Source organism: Podarcis gaigeae (assembly GCF_964106915.1).
Source record: "Podarcis gaigeae genome assembly, chromosome: 9".
NCBI classification, from domain to species: Eukaryota; Metazoa; Chordata; class Lepidosauria; order Squamata; family Lacertidae; genus Podarcis; species Podarcis gaigeae.
This window is the reverse complement of record NC_139685.1, coordinates 65227683-65247200: the sequence shown is the minus strand read 5'-3', so window position 1 is coordinate 65247200 and position 19518 is coordinate 65227683. Positions and strand designations below refer to the sequence as shown.

The 19518-nt window shown below is 45.1% G+C and overlaps 1 protein-coding gene across 11 annotated transcripts in view; it reads left to right on the top strand.

Moving 5' to 3' along the window:
• The window catches only part of PTPN13 (protein tyrosine phosphatase non-receptor type 13), a 158937-nt gene that overhangs the window by 88628 nt on the left and 50791 nt on the right, over positions 1-19518 (top strand). For all 11 annotated transcript variants that reach the window (XM_083756222.1, XM_083756218.1, XM_083756213.1 and 8 more), the window contains 8 exons: positions 1832-1927; positions 3180-3276; positions 8736-8955; positions 11023-11097; positions 11293-11467; positions 13390-13543; positions 15893-16031; positions 18321-18473. In XM_083756222.1, the coding sequence (XP_083612348.1) occupies positions 1832-1927; positions 3180-3276; positions 8736-8955; positions 11023-11097; positions 11293-11467; positions 13390-13543; positions 15893-16031; positions 18321-18473 (1109 nt within the window). The remainder of the gene's footprint in view (positions 1-1831; positions 1928-3179; positions 3277-8735; positions 8956-11022; positions 11098-11292; positions 11468-13389; positions 13544-15892; positions 16032-18320; positions 18474-19518) is intronic.

The window sequence follows — 19518 nt, the reverse complement described above, 5'->3', positions numbered from 1 at the left end:
CACACACACACACACACACGCAGTGCTGGTGATTTGTATAACATCATGTTTTTGAGAACTTCTGCACAGATCATTTGAACCTTATTAAACATAGCCCTTGTTATTTTTGCTCTTGGTGTTTGGCGGCACTGAGCTCTTGTCCATATTACGACTTTGGAGCTTACATCCATTGCCTTCAATAAGTGATGTGTTCTGTTAGTTTTGAGCCGAGGTTGTTACTTTCTGGGAGCACGTGCTTTCCTGATAATGACAACCAGGCAGAGCAAGTGCAAATTCAATATAGATTGGCACACACATTGATTTTCCAGCCGCATTACTTAGTCCATGTCAGTCCTGGCTGGCTAACAGCACTCTGTTGGTGTTCGCAGATTCACAGATTCAGTGACCATTTGCTAGTTTTAACTTGATCCTAAGAAATTCTAATTCAAGGTAGATCCATAGCAGCTGAGGAAAGGTTGAGATGTCCTACATGTTACTAAGCTCCACCCTAGATGCAATAATAAAGGATAGACATAGCAACAGAAGAAAGATATCAGTGTACACTCTGTTGTGTTTGATATAATGATTGGTGTTGTTCATTCTTTGTTGCATTACTACAAGCTTATTTCTACAACAGAAAAAAGTGTAAACCTATACGCCATTGTCAAGGTTTACTTGATCATAAAAGAGTCCTACTGGATCAGGTCCACATGCTGTTTCCTATAATGGTCACCCAAAGGCCTATAGGTGCTCACGAGAAGGCCATTAGAACAATAGACCTATCTTAATTTGATTTGTTTTACTAGACCTTTTTACAGAAGGTCACTGAGAGTAAGTTTTCGATATTTACTAAAACAGCACCTTATCTGTATTCTGTTAATAATCGTCGTTGACTGCTTGATGGATATAGCAAATGGTTTCCTCTGAGTTCATGTCTCATCTTCTTCAGTCAATATTTGGGGCCTGCGCTGATGCTAACCATAGCAGAGCAATTTGGTTAAAGGAGTTCATGCTTTCTCCCCCCTCCCGGGCTCCACCCCTCTCAAGTTTCATTATGGTTCTACAACAGGGGTAGGCAACCTAATGCCCATGGGCCACAAGCGGCCCATGGGGGCCATTTAACTGGCCCACGAACCATCCGCTTGGTGAATCCCTGCGTGCTGCACTAAACCGATGCAGCACGGCTCAGGTACCTGCTTCCGCGGTGCTGGAATTCATGTCTGCGCATGCTCAGATGCCGAAAATCGCATCTGCGCAGATTCCGGAAATCATGCCTGCACAGACGCCGGAAATCGCTGGAGTGAACCAGTCCAGGCGAGGTAAACCTTGCCAACCCCTATTCTGCAACACTGCTGCTAACTACCTTAAAGGGAATTCCCAAATTCTAGTACACATACCGTGTTTTTAAACTTAGTTTCTGAACTGGGGGAGCCTTAACCATGGCCAGAAGAAAGCCCATATCTTGAACAGGGGAGATTTAAACAGAAGATTTGAGCATCAACCAGTGACAACTTCTTTTTCATTGAGTTAGATCTGCACTAGCCCTTTGAGAAATTGAGGGTGGTGGTGGTGGTGGTGGAGACAGACTATCAGAACCAGAACAGAGTAAACAATCCTGTTTACTCTGTTCTGGTAAATTGGCCGAGAGGACTGCAGAATTAAGATAATGTTTTGCAGAACCATTTGTGCCTCGACAATTTTCTGTGGCGACAAGTTCCAGAATACCACATCGATGGCCAGCACTTCCCCCCACATCTTATAAAGCATGTGCAATGGTCATATGATGTATAATGGGTGCCATATCCCTGCTGACTGTTAATACCCTTCTGTGTTTCTTCAAAAAATCTTTCAGAGCACGTGCAGAGATACAAATCGTACCACAGTGACATATACAGCACAGAAAGTGAGACTCCGTCGTTCATTTCTTCAGAGGCAGATTTCAGGCAAGGTAAGAGCTATATGAAGGGACGCAGGTGGCACTGTGGGTTAAACCACAGAGCCTAGGGCTTGCTGATCAGAAGGTTGGTGGTTCAAATCCCTACAATGGGGTGAGCTCCTGTTGCTCGCTCCCTGCTCCTGCCAACCTAGCAGTTCGAAAGCACGTCAAAGTGCAAGTAGATAAATAGGTACCACTCCAGAGGGAAGGTAAACGCCGTTTCCATGTGCTGCTCTGGTTCGCCAGAAGCGGCTTAGTCATGCTGGTCATGTGACCCAGAAGCTGTACGCCGGCTTCCTCGGCCAGTAAAGCGAGATGAGCACCGCAACCCCAGAGTCGGCCACGACTGGACCTAATGGTGAGGGGTCCCTTTACCATTACCTTAAGAGCTATATGAATGCCAAAAAATGGCGTGTGGTTGTGTTTTTTTCTACACCACAGGTGTTTAACTAATGGGCTGTGACTTGAGCAAAAGCATCACTGCTTTTATCACCAAAGGTGTCAACATCATATTTAGTGTTGAAACTCCTCCCACCTCATTGCAAACCATTGATTTAATACTATTGTCTACTCCTTCCACATCATTGGTTATGGGAAAAGTACTAGGTAGGCTACACGGGGAAATAAACAACAGAAAAAGAGAGAGAAGAGACAAGAAGGGTCTCCCTCAGACAACTTGTTTATTAAGCATTCATTCTGATTTGCTTGCCCACAGTTGAGGTTTTACAGTGTCTGCTCTTTGTTGAGAATTTCTGATTTGATGTGAAGAAGTTGACAATGTGCTTTCCTCTTGATTTTTTTGCACAGAGGTTATATATCTTCCCATCAGTTGATCGTCATGCCACCCTTTTTAGTGAATAACTTTCTGAACCGCAAAAAAAACCCGGAGAGATATTTGTTGCAAAAGAGTGCTTTAATCTGCAATGCAAACTGGCTTTATTCCAGTTCAGCTGTCAAGGTTTTTCTGTTACTTGTAGCTTGGTGGCATTGAACTACTTGCTAAGGTCCTGTAGTTCCCAAAGCCCAAAAGTTCCAAAGCCCAAAGGTAACCACATGGTAACCACAGAGTAATGGACAATCTCTTAAAAATATGACCGATACCAGTTTCCAATGTTACCATGCCTGTAGATGTACAGTAACAGGGATGTACTACCTTCTTGAAAAGTGGACACCTTCATCCAGTGAAATTTTTGATGCTGCAGTAAGATTTCCTGAACAAGCTTTAAGACATATTTTTTTGTCTTGTTTCTTTTTCATGTGCCAGTGAGAAGGTTTGAAGCATTGAGAGATGACTCCAGTGGCCCTTCCCCAGGAGCAGATGATCTTTCTTCATCAGGTCGAATACATGGACAAAGGCTGAGGTAAAAAAAAAGCATGAGCTGGATCAGGCAATGGCCCATGTAGTCCGCCATTTTGTTCTCACAGTGGCCGAGCAGATGCTTGTGGTAAGTCCAGGAGCAGGAGGTAAGCACAATATCACCTTCCCTACTGCTGACTCTTAGCAGCTGGCATTTAGAGGCATATACTTCCTTCAGTTGCCGATCAGAAGGTTGGCGGTTCGAATCCCCGTGACAGGGTGAGCTCCCGTTGTTCGGTCCCTGCTCCTGCCAACCTAGCAGTTCAAAAGCACGTCAAAGTGGAAGTAGATAAATAGGTACTGCTCTGGCCGGAAGGTAAACAGCGTTTTCGTGCGCTGCTCTGGTCATGCAAGAAGCGGCTTAGTCATGCTGGCCACATGACCTGGAAGCTGTCTGCCGACAAACGCCGGCTCCCTCGGCCTATAGAGCAAGATGAGCGCCGCAACCCCAGAGTCGTCCACGACTGGACCGAATGGTCAGGGGTCCTTTTATCTTTACCTTACTTCCTTCAGTAGTGAAGGTAGAACATAGCCATCGTGGTTAGTAGCCATTGGTAGCCTTATTCTCCATGAATTTTCCTAATCCTCTTTTGAAGCCATGCAAGCCACATGTCATTGGATCATGTGGGAGCGAATGCCATAGTTTAAATATGCGTTGTCTGAAGAAGTGCTTCACTGTGAGAAGAATGGTGGAATCGTAGTTTCAACAAAAACCATACAGAATCTCCAGGCCTAGTTTAGAAGTAAGCACAGATAGTTTGGCCATGAGTAAGCAGTCACCTTCCTGCCCACACCCTCCTCTCATGCACCCGGTTGTAGAGGGAAATTCCTGGTTTCTTAGTCTCCTGGTTTGTCATTCTGGTTTTGTAGGGAGAGTGGATGGATTTCCAATTCAGGTGAATTTCACATAGCTTCATTTGTAAGTCTGTTCCATCCCATTTCTGCATTAATACGTGGGGTTTTTTTAAAAAAATAAAAATACAATGGTATGAAAAGGAGTACTTTTTGTCACTGTATGTTTTTCTAAAACTTACATTTTGGTACTTTTTTGACGTGAAAACTCTTATTGCAAAATTCAGAGAAGTGCGGAATCCAAGCAGTAATCCCAAGAGGTGCAGATTAAGGTTGGCTCACTTAAAAGTGCAGGCCAAACTAAATTCTCTCCCATCCTTCATGACAGGGCCTTGAACCTCACTTTTCTAGTTTGTTTATCATGGGTTACTGTGATTTATGAGATCATGGAGTCTCTACCAAAGTCAACCATGTGAGAAGGAGGTGGCTAGAGAGTATAGTTCAGAAGCTCATCGGCCTTTCAAACTCAAACCATGGTTTATTGAGTGACCTCATTACATCTGGACTAATGGGTGGCAGTCAACTAAGTTTCATTCAGCATAGATCCATTCAAATGAACATGGCGACATTAGGTCCATGAATTACGGTGTGTTTACTCTGAGTAAAATTCAGTTGAGCACCATCCAGTTCATCTTAGTGAATTTGAGATTAGTGGATTTCTTCCCTTGCCCAATGATTTATAGCCTGATATCCCACCTTTGCCCAAACTTGGAACAGTTCAAGGTTTCATCTGTTTGAGGTAAATTTTGAGGCAGAATTATTTCTGACTAATTCTCCAAGAATCGTGTGGGCGCACATGAACTTTTCTGCAACTGTTTAAATAAAAAAAATGGGGAGGGTTTAAGAAAATTATCTTCCCACTTACAGGAAAGAAATATGTGTCTGGAAATTTGTGAACATGTAGGTGTTGCCTTGTGTCACCTCCCAGAAAAGTCAGAGGATGTGTAGGATTGGAGACACTGAAGCAAATGACCTGAATACACAAGGCTGCCATATACCAAGGCAAACCATTGGTCCATCTAGCTTAGTATTGTTCACAGCAGGGATATGCAACCTGGTGCCCTTCAAATACTGGCAGGAGCAATGCTTTCAATTGGCAATAGAGGCTGGAGTTTTGACAGGTTGGAGATGCTAGGGCCTTCTGCATGCAATGATCCTTTCCACTGCTTCATAGTGAAACCGGTCTCACTTGAAATCCATGTCAATCTATGTAGACATTAGGAACCAGTCTTGTACTTGAGTCTTGAATTGGAAACTGGAGGGAGCCAAACTCTAGTGGGGTAAAATCTTGGCATGTGTGCATGCCAAATACACACACACACACACACACACACACGCACACACACGAATCTGAACATTTCAAAAATAGCTGGTTCAATCCATGCACCTCTTCTCTTATTGGAGCTCAATTTATTAATGTGCTCATTTAAGAGGTACTTGCTATTGAGCATCATGCTTTGCGCTGTCTTGGGCCAATATGCCAAGGGATTCAACAGGTGAGCTTCTGTTCTATCCCTGCTGAGTTCCTGTACTCAAGAAGAACCACAGCAATGAATCCTTTTGAAGAGTGCAGTGGTTTACTTCCCTCTAATAAATTGATTTGGAAGGAGGTACAGAGGCAGGTAGGGACGCGGGTGGTGCTGTGGGTTAAATCACAGAGCCTAGGACTTGCAGAAGGTCGGCGGTTCGAATCCCTGCGAGGGGGTGAGCTCCTGTTGCTCGGTCCCTGCTCCTGCCAACCTAGCAGTTCGAAAGCACATCAAAGTGCAAGTAGATAAATAGGTACCGCTCCAGCGGGAAGGTAAACGGCGTTTCCATGCGCTGCTCTGGTTCGCCAGAAGCGGCTTAGTCATGCTGGCCACATGACCCGGAAGCTGTACGCCAGCTCCCTCGGCCAGTAAAGCGAAATGAGTGCCGCAACCCCAGAGTCGGCCACGACTGGACCTAATGGTCAGGGATCCCTTTACCTTTACCTTACAGAGGCAGGTGGTGACTGATGAAGCTATGTGAAACTATAAGAACTGCAGCTCGGACATAAATGATCGTAGGGGGCAAGGAGGACCACATTGTTGTCAATTTCAGTGCAGCGGGCATTGACATGGGCATTCCCTTAAGGATGATAGAGAGTCTGTCAAAACATGTTTTCTGATTCCTCCAGCATTGTGATCACTTTTCAGAGGAGAAACCATTTTAACATATTTATAATAATCTACCTGTTGAAATTTCAGTACCAACAAAAACAGCTTTTAAGTGAAGCTGTAATACTTTTTCTTTTTAAACCAAGCTGCTACACCCTATTTTGTTGTAAAACAGCCCCACCCTTCTTTATCCACCCACAGGAAAGAGTCCTATTGACTGCAACCTTTCCTCCAGTTCTTAATCATTTCTTTGCCGTTCAAGATCAGGATGACTACAACCGATGGCTAGTTCTGCCTTTTTTTAATGCCTTTGAGCATCTGCAATGATTCCCCCCCCCCCCTCTTCCAGTTACAACCCTTTGAAGATATTATCACTATGCCTGAATTAGCTGCACCCCCTTATCTTAGTATATTTTTGAGGGAGTTCTCCGAACTGGAAGAAGTCTAGTTATAAGGCAGAGAAAATGAACAGAAACATTTGATACTTAAGCCAGTGTTTTTACTGCTGTCAGTCTAAAAAATGTTTTGGGTTGTGTCTCTCGTCTTAGCGTCGGTCTGTTATGGGGCCAACCAGTGAGGGAAAGAAATAATGGATTCAGCACATAGTAACTCTGTGTGGTTTGAGAGCTTCTGCTCAGAATATGCCTGTTCCACAAGCAGCAGGGCTGTTTTCAGCTTTGGTGGTTCCCTATGATAACAGTGCTGTGGTGGGAGATGCTGGACCTATGAAACTTCTGTCTTCTTCAGTGCTCTTAAAGGGGGGGGGCAGAAGCATTCTTCCTCAGCCCCCTTGTGGGATATGGTCACTTCAGTTTTATTATGATAGGTTGAATTTTCAATTCTGCTCCTTAACTGTGCGCTTCACTTCTTCCTTGACCCTGGCTTCCCTCCCTTCATCCTAATGCGCAGCAGTGACTCTGCAAGTTCATCAGGCGAGAGGCGTTGCTGCAGCTCTTACCTTCACCACAATCCCATTTTCCAGTTGACTGGTAATCCTACCAGCACTAAGTTAATAAGTAATTCCTATGGTCTGACTTCGGAAGCTAAGCCAAAAAGTTCAGAAGTAGCATTATAAATTTAGGTCTGACCTTGAGGCCATAGATGGCATTGTTATGGAAGAAAGTTGAATGCGGGGGTTTTTTTTACAGTGGGTGTTTGTTCTTTATACTGAGAGTCTGCTTCATGTGTTACGAGATTCCTACACAGAAGGTTTCTTGGTGTAATAATTTATATGCCGTCTGGGTGTAGTCATCTGTGATGATTTTATGCACTGACATAGTGGTTAGCATGTTGGGCAAGGACCTATGAGAGACCAAGTTTCTTATCCCTGCTCAGCCGTGAAACTCACTGGGTGACTTGGGCCAGCCACCATCTCTCGGACTAGCCTACCTCACAGGGTTGTTGTGAGGATAAAATGGGGAGGGAAAGAACCATGTACACCACCTTGAAGCAAACGAACAAGTTATAGACAAATGTGTCAGGAGCCACAGTTGGCCACATGCGTAGTAGATACTAAGGGTGGACGGATCAGTCCATTTCTACTCCATTTTAATTTTGCATGTTTACAAGTTCATCTCTCTGTGTTTTTGCATGCATGTGTGTGTTTTCCTGTATGGAAATGTATACATAAGTTCATGTTTAAATATGTACTTACCTTTGTATTTATGATAAATATGTACATAAGATAAATACATATTGTGGATTCACAATTAAGTACAGTGGTACCTCAGGTTACATACGCTTCAGGTTACAGACTCCACCAACCCAGAAATAGTACCTCGGGTAAAGAATTTTGCTTCAGGATGAGAACAGAAATCGTGCTCTGGCGGCGTGGCGGCAGCAGGAGGCCCCATTAGCTAAAGTGGTGCTTCAGGTTAAGAACAGTTTCAGGTCGAGAATGGACCTCTGGAACGAATTAAGTATGTAACCAGAGGTACCACTGTATTCATTTTATCTCTGTGTTTAAAAACATACACATTTCTAAGCATTTTATCCTAAAATGTGCATTTTTAAAAACGCATCTTTGGTGCTGTATTTTAGAAGATTCAGGGCAAACAAAGTAAAGCATTTCTTCAAACAGCGCATCATTAAACTATGGGATTTGCTCCTGCAAAAAGTCATGGTGGCCACCAACTTGGATGGCTTTCAAAGAGCATTAGGCAAATTCATGGAGGATAAAACTTATCAGTGGCTACCAGCCCTCATGGCTGTGTCCTGTCTCCAGTAATGGAGCCGATATGCCTCTGAATGCCTGTTGTTAGGAATCACAAGTAGGGAGAGTGCTGTGTTGCGTTCTGGTCCTACGTACAAGCTTCCCATGGGCTTCTTGGTTGGCCACTGGGAGACCAGGATGCTGGGCCAAATGAGCCTTTGGCCTGATCAAGCTGGTCTTATGTTCCCAGCATGCCTGATGAGTGTGTTTCTTCGTGGCCAGTCAACTTTCCTTCCCCCACTTCTTCTTCCTCATCAATAGACAGTACGAAGCGCCACTTGAAGGCAACCTGGTTAGCCAAGAAGTAATGCTAAAGCGCCAAGAGGAGGAGATGATGCAGCTGCAGGCAAAAATGGCCCTCCGTCAGTCTCGACTAAGTCTCTACCCTGGAGAAGTGGTGAGGTCGCCGGTGCTTGACATGACAAGGGACCCCCTGAGAGAAATTGCATTGGAAACAGCCATGACCCAAAGGAAACTAAGGGTAATGTTTAGGCATCTGTACTGTTGAGGGAACATCAGACGCATAAGTCACTGTTTTGTTTTAATTTTTGTTTTAATTAATTTAGATTTAAATTTTGATTTTGTTTTAATTAATTTTAATTTTTGTTTTAATTTTGTTTCTATCTTGTATTTAATACTGAGATCTTATGATGAAGGACAGTATATAAACATTATTATTATTATTATTAATAATAATAAGTGCAAATCTCTAGCTACAGAGTACCAGGATTTCTCCTCCTGCTTTGTCCAAAGTCACTAAAAATGCACACAGAGAGACTTCCATTTCACCACTTTTTTTGACTTCAGGTTGAGCTACAAAGTGATTGCTTGCATGGACAGCAGCTCAGTCTTCAGTGGCCGTTTTCAGTAATCGTGTCTCTAGTGCTCATGCTTATACTCTCTCCATTCTTTGAATTAAATGTGTTTGTATAAGTGCTTCACATTTAAGAGAACATACGCTTCTTTAAAAAAATGTCTTGGTGGTTGGTGACCTTATGTTCTCTTAAAGTTTGTCTGTAAAAAAAATCTCATTCATACAGGCATTCCTTAGATTCTTACTGGGAGGCCTGCGTGTCCCAACAGCAATGGAGGTGATTAAGCAAATGGGTTGGGACTACCATGTCTGGTTTTTTGACACCGGCATGTTGAGAAATGGGGAGAGCTATTTAGTCAGTGTTTTCCTAGAATGTCTCCAGGCTGCCTACTGCCTGTTGTGGCTGTTGATTCAAGTGCCTTCTGAGGCAACTCGAGAGACAGTGCAAAGGATCCTGAGAGCACAGTCTAAATGACTTCCTGGTATATTAGATGCATGACTGCATATGGTTTTCAAGCCTCGATTCCCCCCTCCCCCCAAAAAAACACACCTTACCAGTAATTCCACAATTAGGAGATCACTAATGACAGACAAGCTTACCTGAAATACAACTTGCCTGCTCCTATTATTTACTTATTTATTGAGTGCCTGAGGTCCCAGGGTGGGTTAGAGCACTAAAACGCAACTTTAAAAACAATGTAAAGCAACTTACTACTGATACTCCACCATAAAGGGGGGGGGAGCATTGGGTGTGTTCCAAGGATGTACTGCTAAGTTCGCACAGAGTGGTGGTGAGCACAAAAAGTCTGGGCGGCGCTGTGTGTGAACTAAGCTGTACAGTGGTGCCCTGCAAGACAAATGCCTCGCAAGACGGAAAACCCGCTAGACGAAAGGGTTTTCCGTTCTGGAGGCGCTTCGCAAAACGAATTTCCCTATGGGCTTGCTTCGCAAGACGAAAATGTCTTGCGAGTTCCTGCGGGGTTTTTTCCCTCCCCCCTCTTTCCTAAGCCGCTTATCAGCTGATCCGCTGATAAGCCGCTTAACAGCTGATCGCTAAAAACCGCTAATAGCGCTAATCCGCTAAGCTGTCAATGGGCTTGCTTCGCAAGACGAAAAAACCACTATACGAAGAGCCTCACGGAACGGATTAATTTCGTCTTGCGAGGCACCACTGTATATCGTATTTTTTGCACCATAACACTCACTTTTTCCCTCCTAAAAAGTAAGGGGAAATGTCTGTGCGTGTTAGAGAGGGAATGCCAACGGGTGGCATGCCTACGGATTTCCCTCCTCTAAAAACTACGTGTGTGTTATGGTCGGGTGCGTGTTATAGAGCGAAAAATACGGTACCTTACAACATGCCTTGGAGTCCTCTGCAATGCCCAGGCTTTCCATGGCAGACAACCCAATGGAACCCTCTGCCTGGGTTTTACATAGCAGACATGTCAATGTGAAAATGCTTCCTCGAAGGTAGATAGTTTGAAACGCCACTGGGATGTTAAGGTAGCCCAACCAGGCTGTCGGTTCTCTACATAAGAAATTGTGGCAACTTGGAGACAAACAGAAAGCTTTGTCAGATACATAAAGTGTTATTCTTAAATTTGCAATCCCCACATATTTCCCAATAGCTGCTGGTATCTCTGCTACCAAGTCTTTAGTTTTGCGTTGTTAATGCCTCTTTTTAAAAAAACAAAACAAAAACAATTTACTAATAATAATTTCTGTGTTTTGTAGAATTTCTTTGGTCCTGAGTTTGTGAAAACTACTGTTGATCCATTCACCTCCTTGGACCTGCCAAAGTCAATCTTGGTAAGTTAAAAACAAAAATAACACTTAACTATATTGGCATATTTGTTTATTTATTTAACTAATGTGTAGACACCTTTTAAACGAGAAGCCAATTCACCAAAACATGTTAAATTGCTTAGTCTCCCACAAAATGTCCTCTTCTGTTTTGGCACCCAAAAATACACAGTCCTTTGCAATTTGTTTCATGAAACACAGAACAAGAAAGGGAAGAATGAAGACAATCGCCGGAAAGTAAATGTCATGCTTTTAAGTGGCCAGAGGCTGGAGCTGACTTGCGACACCAAGACAGTATGCAGAGACGTGTTTGATATGGTAGTGGCCCATATTGGCTTAGTGGAGCATCATTTGTTTGGCTTAGCCACTTTAAAAGGTAAGGGCATTATTTCACGGGGGGGGGGGGTGCATGTAACACATGTGTGCACTCATCACTTGATGACAGCAGCAGCAAGTGGTGACTTGCATGTGCGAGTGAGCAACCACAGACCAGTAATCACAAATGGAATTTCCGTATCATCTCAGAGCCAAACTACACATTAATAAAGTACATGAGTAAGAGCATCTTAACATAGCTGTCAACTTTCCCCTTTTCTTGCAAGGAATCCTATTCGGAATAAGGGAATTTCCCTTAAAAAAAGGGAAACGCTGCCAGCTATGCATCTTAAAGGTAAAGGTAAAGGGACCAGTTCGCGGACGATTCGGGGGTTGCGCACTCATCTCGCTCTATAGGCCGAGGGAGCCAGCGTACAGCTTCTGGGTCATGTGGCCAGCATGACGAAGCCGCTTCTGGCAAACCAGAGCAGTGCACAGAAACACCGTTTACCTTCCCACCGGAGTGGTACCTATTTATCGACTTGCACTTTGACCTGCTTTTGAACTGCTAGGTTGGCAGGAGCAGGGACCGAGCAACGGGAGCTCACCCTGTCGCGGGGATTCTAACTGCTAACCTTCTGATCGGCAAGCCCTAGGCTCTGTGGTTTAACCCACAGCACCACCCACATCCCCTCAGAGCATCTTAGCCTCCCCCAAAACAGTGGTTTTCAACCAGTGTGCTGTGGCACCCTGGGGTGCCTTGAATGATGGTCAGGGGGGCCGTGGACAACATTGGCCTCTGTCCCTCTTCCCTTCCCTTCCTCCTCTGATGCCCTCTCATGTCTCTGCCTCGCAAAGGCTTGCACAGCTGTTTATTGCAGCAGCCCTGGCTCCACAGGTGAATGGTGCCTCTGGGAGGCACCTCTCTTTGGGGCAGGGGGGCGCAGCTCAAGAGACCTGGGACAGCAGTAGCAGCTGCCCAGAGGACTCGCAAGGAGAGGGGAGAGGAGCCTCAGCGAACACTCCACAAGGGAGGGTGTTGGGAAAAGGGTGAGAGGCTGCCAGTTCTGCAGGTAACAGGGCTCTGCAGCCCCAGAGGGGTGCCTCAGAAAGAGTGCAGTTGGTTAAGAGAGCCATCAGAAAGGTTGAAAACCTCTACTCTAAAAGATTCCAGTAACAGCCGCTGATCTCAATTGAGACCATAGTGCAAAGGCAGGGACTAATTTCCTCCTGCACAATTTTTTTCTGATACAAGCCATGTGCTGATGTTACCAAGACAAACAGGTTCAGGAGGGACAATTTCTGTAAGGTGTGATGCCACAAGTAAAAATTTTCCCAGATGTTCTAGGTCAGGCATGTCCCAAAAAGCTAGATCATGATCTACTGGTAGATCATGGGGGTGTTCCTGGTAGATCCTGGTTGACCTCTGGCTCCTCAGCAATCTCCCTACAAAAAAGCAAAAAAAAACCCACCAACTTTGGCTTCCTAAAAAAAGCTCCACAACTTGGGTAGATCACTGCCAGTCTTTTTATGACAATGGGTTTTTTTATACTGTGAGTAGATCGCAGTCTATCGGGAGTTGGATGTCCCTGATCTAGTCAAGGGTGGAGAACCTCCAACTCCCAAAAGACAGTCTTGGCTTGTCAGAGGATCCAGTTTGGCCTCCTGAGGCCTTTTCCCCCCCACACCATGCCCACCTGTCAATCAGCTGGAGTGCCTTGTGATGACAGCTGATAGACGGGAGGGCAGAGTTCAATTCTGAATGGGCTGCAGGTGCCTATTCCAGGTGAACACAGCCCAAAGAAAACCTGTAAAATGCAGGCTTCATTCATATATTTTACTCAATGACCAATCGGAAATTGAGTAAACCCAACACGAGTTCTGTGAAAGGAACAACTGCCAGTGAAAATAATTCCTTATTAATTATTTTAGGGTTTCCTCCTTCCCCCCTTTTTTTCTTTTCCTTTTTTTTTTTCATGACAGAAAATGAGTTTTTCTTCATCGACCCCGAGTTGAAACTGACTAAAATAGCTCCTGAAGGCTGGAAAGACGAACCAAAGAAAAAGAGCAAGAACGCAATCAACTTCACTTTGTTCTTCCGCATTAAGTTCTTTGTGGATGATATTAGCTTGATACAGTGAGTATGACCCACACTGCTTTTCATGCGTTCTCCTGAGGGATCCAGTGTGCTTCTAAGTGCATCTTCTCTCCCTGAAAACCTTGCACCCCTCGCCCAGGCAAACCATGGTTTCCTGTTACATCCAAACCGCCCTCCAAACCAAGAATTGAAAATCGGTTTCCGATCTGGATTTGCCATTCTGGCTTGGAGGTCGAACATGAAGGCTGGAGAAACTGTTCTCAGCCTCCCAATTGTGGGCAGGACCAGAGGCAAAAACGGGCAGAACAACTTCTATTTCGTTCCTTTCCCTTAGAAACAGTAATGTTTGATGTACAATGGCTTGGCTACAAATTATAATAATTATAACACTGATTTAAATGTTGAGAAAGTTTTCAGATCTTAAATTTCCTACGGTAGGCTGGTTTCTGCACACACCTCTCTATCCTCCCATCAAAATAGGCAAGAGAGGTTGTCAGAGTCCTAGGGCACATTTTAGCTGCGCAAAAATACGGTACTCAGGATGCAAAGCTAGGGGTGTGGCCTGGGGAGAGTTTTGAGGGCCGTATAGCGAGGCCTGGAGGGCCACACTTGACCCCCCAAGGCCTTAGGTTCCTTACGCCTTCCATGCACCGGCCATAATTTGCTGCTGTGCTTTGCCCAAACATGGAAGTGGCGAAGTGAGCTCACAAAGAGATGGCATGAATACAAAATTTGTTCCCAGTCCTCACAAGTTGTGGCTTGGAAGTTTGGAAGCATTATGTGTGAGTTGAGGCTACGTTTTTGATGACGGGAACCCTGGTTGGGTAACTCACTGAACCCAACTGATATCTGTTAAGCAGGTGGTTAAGATGCTTTCATTCCAACAAACGTTTAGTTTGGGGCACCTCAGGTCCTGGGGCTGAATGTGGCCCTTGAGACCCTTCTGTCTGGCCCTCGGGACTCTCCCAAGGCCACACACCCCCTTCTCTCCAAGCCACCCATCTCCAGCCCTATTTAATTCCTTGCTTGAGTGCTTTTGGCAGGCTAGGATGCAGCCTTGAATTCTCGCTTGCCTGGATGGAAGATAGAGGCTGTGTGCATAGATTAACACTGTTGCTCCAGGCACTCCTGCTTCTGGCCCTGCCTACCCCCTGGCAAGCAGCCCCCAGAAGGTTACCTAGAAAGGAATGGGGCCCTCAAACTGGAAAAGCACCCCCATCCATGTTCTGTGCATTTTAACATTGCCTGTTGCAGATCTGTGTTTTTAGAAAGGCACTCTTGTTTGAATTGCAATGAGATTTTTAATCATCAGTGGTGGGTGAGGTGTCTTCTTTAGAACCAAAAGGCTATGTAAAAGTGAGCTTATAAATAAATACAGTATTGTTTCTGTACAGTTCAGGGGAGTTTTTAGTGTGTGATGTTGTATTCTGCTTTTACTGTTTTTTTGTTGGGAGTCGCCCAGAGCCTGGGGCAACCCAGTCAGATAGGCAGCATATTAATAATAATAATAGTAATAATGATGACGATGATAATAATAATAATGTCATCAGAATGGAGCCTTACAGAGAAGACTGTGCGTTGATCAGCATACACTGATCTCCACACCTAAAACAAATTCAAGCACAGACGTCTTCCCCAAAAAACCCACCCCATTCTTCTACTTCCTCTTCTTCTTTTTCTTCTTCTTCTTCTTCCCTCCACACTTTTCCTTTTGGCGATCTTGGGACCCCTTTTTTGGCTGAAAGGGGATATGCAAATAAATTCTAACAGTGTGTGATATTGGTGGAAACTTCTATTTCAACAGTAATGTTACAAAGGGGTATGTAAAAATGGATTGTTAACAGGTGAAAATGTAAAGTTACAATATATTAAGATAAAATATTAAGATAAAAGCAAAAATGGTAAGGACTTGCTGAAACAACTATTGAACTAGAATACAAAAAAGGGAGGTGTGAGGAGGTCAGGGAAACAAGCAAATGAAAGACAAGACTTGGAAAGACTGATTTGTTTTTAATTGTTTTTATTTTTCTGTATTTTGTATTTTTTGTTTCTTTTTTCATTTTTGTAACTTTTTTGAAACTTTAATAAATATATATATATTTTTTTAAAGGAAGCTTCTACCATTTCTTAACCATCTTCCATGCACATCTCTCTGCTGTGTTCTATGAACTTGGTTACGCTAAAGTTACCAGACACCCCCGTTTCCCGGGGATACGTCCCCAGATTTACAAATCAGTCCCCTGACAAAATCCATCTGTTTAGTAGGAAGTTGAAAAATGTCCCCGGATTCGTTTAAAAAAATCTGGTAACGTTAGGTTACGCTCTAAAATGTGGGTTAGAGAAAGGACTGTGCTCAAGTGCCCCCTCTCCTTTTTCTTCTTCCACTAGGCATACTTTGACGTGCCATCAGTATTACCTGCAGTTAAGGAAAGATATCCTGGAGGAGAAGATGCACTGTGACGAGGAGACAGCCTTGCTGCTGGCCTCGTTGGCCCTCCAGGCAGAATATGGAGATTACCAGGCTGAAGTAAGGATAATATTTCATTTGTGAGCAGCCTCCTGGTTCTGTTTTGCAGCTCTTGAGCCTGCTGTGTAGATCGATGCATCTCAGTTGTTTTAAAATCTAGAAGGCTATATAAATGCAGATTTTTACTGGTTCGGTTGGTCGGCTGTTTTGAAGCGCAGGGGGAAGAACACAAACAAGCTTTCAGGAATGAACCGTGTGTTAGCCGTAGAATCGAGGATTAGGAGCTAGAAACTAGAGCTGGCTGCATTAGCACCTGGTGCTGAACCATGGTTTGGTTGCAAGGGTGGCTAGCCTGCTGGCTGCATCCATCCTGTCAAGCATGCAGAAGGGACCTGCCATGGTTGGCATCCCGTCTGTCTAGGTAGACAATGAAAGACTGCACCCAGGGGTGAAGTCAGACTGTTGGAGAATTACAGTGGCTGTAGAGACCAATAAAGGAGAGACCTGTTTTGTTGCAGCTGGGGCTGATGAAGGCATTCGGTTTTGCTGATGCAGAGACATCATGGCATATTTTCTCTCCGCACTCCTCCCAGCGATCATTCCTCCTCGGGTCACTGCTGTGGATACACAACCTGACTTTCCGAGCACAATTCAGAGTGTTGGTGCTGACTTTTAAAGCCCTAAACGGCTTCGGTCTAGTATACCTGAAGGAGCGTCTCCACTCCCATCTTTCTGCCCGGACACTGAGGTCCAGCGCAGAGGGCCTTCTGGCAGTTTGCTCTCTGCGAGAAGCCAAATTACAGGGAACAAAGGGCCTTCTTGGTAGTGGCACCCGCCCTGTGGAATGCCCTCCCCCCAGATGTCAAAGAGAAAAACAACTGCCGGACTTTTAGAAGACATCTGAAGGCAGCCCTGTTTAGGGAAGCTTTTAATGTTTAATAGATTATTGTATTTTAATATTCTGTTGCAAGCCGCCCAGAGTGGCTAGGGAAACCCAGCCAGTTGTTTAAATAAATAATAAATTATTATTATTAATGACTGTCTGTCTCCGGCCATTGCGGTCGTCTGCAAGGGACTCCCACATGGTGGGTTTGATGTTGTCAGCCTTAATGTCACATTTACAGAAATCCTTGTGATGCAGAGTTGGTCCGCCAGTAGGCCCGGTGCCTGAAGCCAGCTCCCCATAGATCGCATCCTTGGGGATCCTGCTGCCATCTTCCATTCTGTGAAAGCGACCCACCAACCGGGAGATAAAATCCCTGTTGTTTTGGAAGCAGTGATCTTTAGGGTTTGCATGCAAATTGGGGCCAGTGTCTTCTCCATTCAAGGCCTTTAAGTCAAAGTGACCCAATTCTTTTTGGGTCTTTAATTCAGTGCTAAAAGCAGAGGAGGGTTTCCTGTTGATGTCACAGGAGGACAAACTTGAGGCCACATCCGACTACTAGGACTACCATTTCCCAAATCAGATGTCGCTGACAGGATCGTCAGGAGGCAAGCCCAGAGCAGGGGTTCGTGTGGAAACACAACATTCCATCTGAGGGTGGGCAGTTGTGCTGTATCTCCATACCAGGATTGAACAAGTCCATCACCTGTGATGCTCAGGCATAGCTGGGTTGGACGATTCTGCTGCTCGAGGAAGTACAGTGGTCAGTCTCTTCTGTTTAGGGCTCTTGGAAGCATCCAGTTATTTGGCATTCTTATTTCTTGTGGCCCACTAGCAGTTCTCTCACTTTGCAGTGGCATATCCTGTCTTTCAGTTTAAACCAGGCTTCCTCAAACTCTGCCCTCCAGATGTTTTTGGCCTACAACTCCCATGATCCCAAGCGAGGTGGACCAGTGGTCAGGGATGATGGGAACTGTAGTCTCAAAACATCTGGAGGGTGTTTGAGGTTTGAGGAAGCCTGGTTTAAGGTAACTGCAATATGTCGTCTTCACATAGGTCTTGAGCCAAGGGTGAGGAACCCTTATCTCTCCAGGGTTGCCGAACTCTATAACTCCCATGCTTGCTGGGGCTGATGGGAGTTGTAGTTCAGCAACCTTTGGAAGGCCAACGTTTCCCTGCACCTGGTCTTGGGTCTTCTGAGGGTCAAGGTATACGTGAGGGCCAAGGGGGTTACATTTGCCACTTTCTTCCCTGCTGGATTCTGTGCTTCTTGATCAATGTTTTTATGAACAGGATCGCTGCTAGCAACTAGGGAGGTGTGTCACAGCATTCCTCATCATCCACACCTCTGCTCTTCTGGCGTTACCAGGGTGGCACATCAGCCAGCCGGCAGCCAGTTTGGCTCATGCCTGTGGATTCGTACCTTGCTCTTACGCTTTTTCTTTTCTTTCCCTCTTTTTCCGTAGGTGCACGGCCTATCCTATTTCAGAACAGAACACTATTTACCAGCTAGAGTGCTGGAAAATCTGGACCTGTCTAATGTGAAAGAAGAATTGCCAAAACTGCATAGCAACTACGCAGGTGCTTCTGAAAAAGAGGCAGAACTTGAATTTCTGAAGGTTAGTACGGGAAGTCAAGCGTGGAGCCCACCACACTCGTTTTCATGAGAGGTTTCCAAGCAGATGAAACCCAAGGGGTGAAAAGAAGAGTATGTAACAAGGTTGGGGAGCCTCAGGCTCTGAGAGCTCAGTGTGGCCCCCAGCTCTTTCTGTCTGGCCCTTAGAATGCTCCCCATAGGTAAAGGTAAAGGGACCCCTGACCATTAGGTCCAGTCGTGGCCGACTCTGGGGTTGCGGCGCTCATCTCGCTTTATTGGCTGAGGGAGCTGGCGTACAGCTTCCAGGTCATGTGGCCAGCATGACTAAGCCGCTTCTGGCGAACCAGAGCAGCACATGGAAACACCGTTTACCTTCTGGCTGGAGCGGTACCTATTTATCTACTTGCACTTTGACATGCTTTCGAACTGCTAGGTTGGCAGGAGCAGGGACCGAGCGACGGGAGCTCACTCCATCACGGGGATTCAAACCGCCGACCTTGTGATTGGCAAGTCCTAGGCTCTGTGGTTTAACCCACAGCGCCACCTGTGCTGAATGCTCCCTATAGCATACCCTATACTGGTCCTGCTCTTCGCCTTCCTCAATTTGCTTTTGAATGACTGGAACGTGTGTCCCTGAGTGGTGCCAGCGCCACCTGGATGGAAAGAAGTGTGCATGTAGAACTCTGGCTGTTGTTTAGCAGAAACGCAGCCCGCTGTACAAGGGTAAGGGTCACAACTGTTGCTCCGCCCACTTTTACCTCTGGTCCTGCCCACAACTGGCGTGTGGACCCTGGAAGATTGCCCATGAGGCAATGTGGCCCTTAGACTGGAAAAGGTTAAACACTCCTGAAGTATAGGAAAGCCACATCATACAATTCGGAAAATCCTTTCTGATTTTTAGTGACGTCTTACACGTAGGTTGCAGCTGGCCAGAGGTAGCCATAGCAATTACTTTTCAAAGTAACAGCCAAGAAATAAGATGTGTTTAAAATATGTGTTTATTTATTTATCCATTTAAAGTGATTTGTTGCAGATTCAGTATGCATTCATTGGGTAGAACTAAAGTC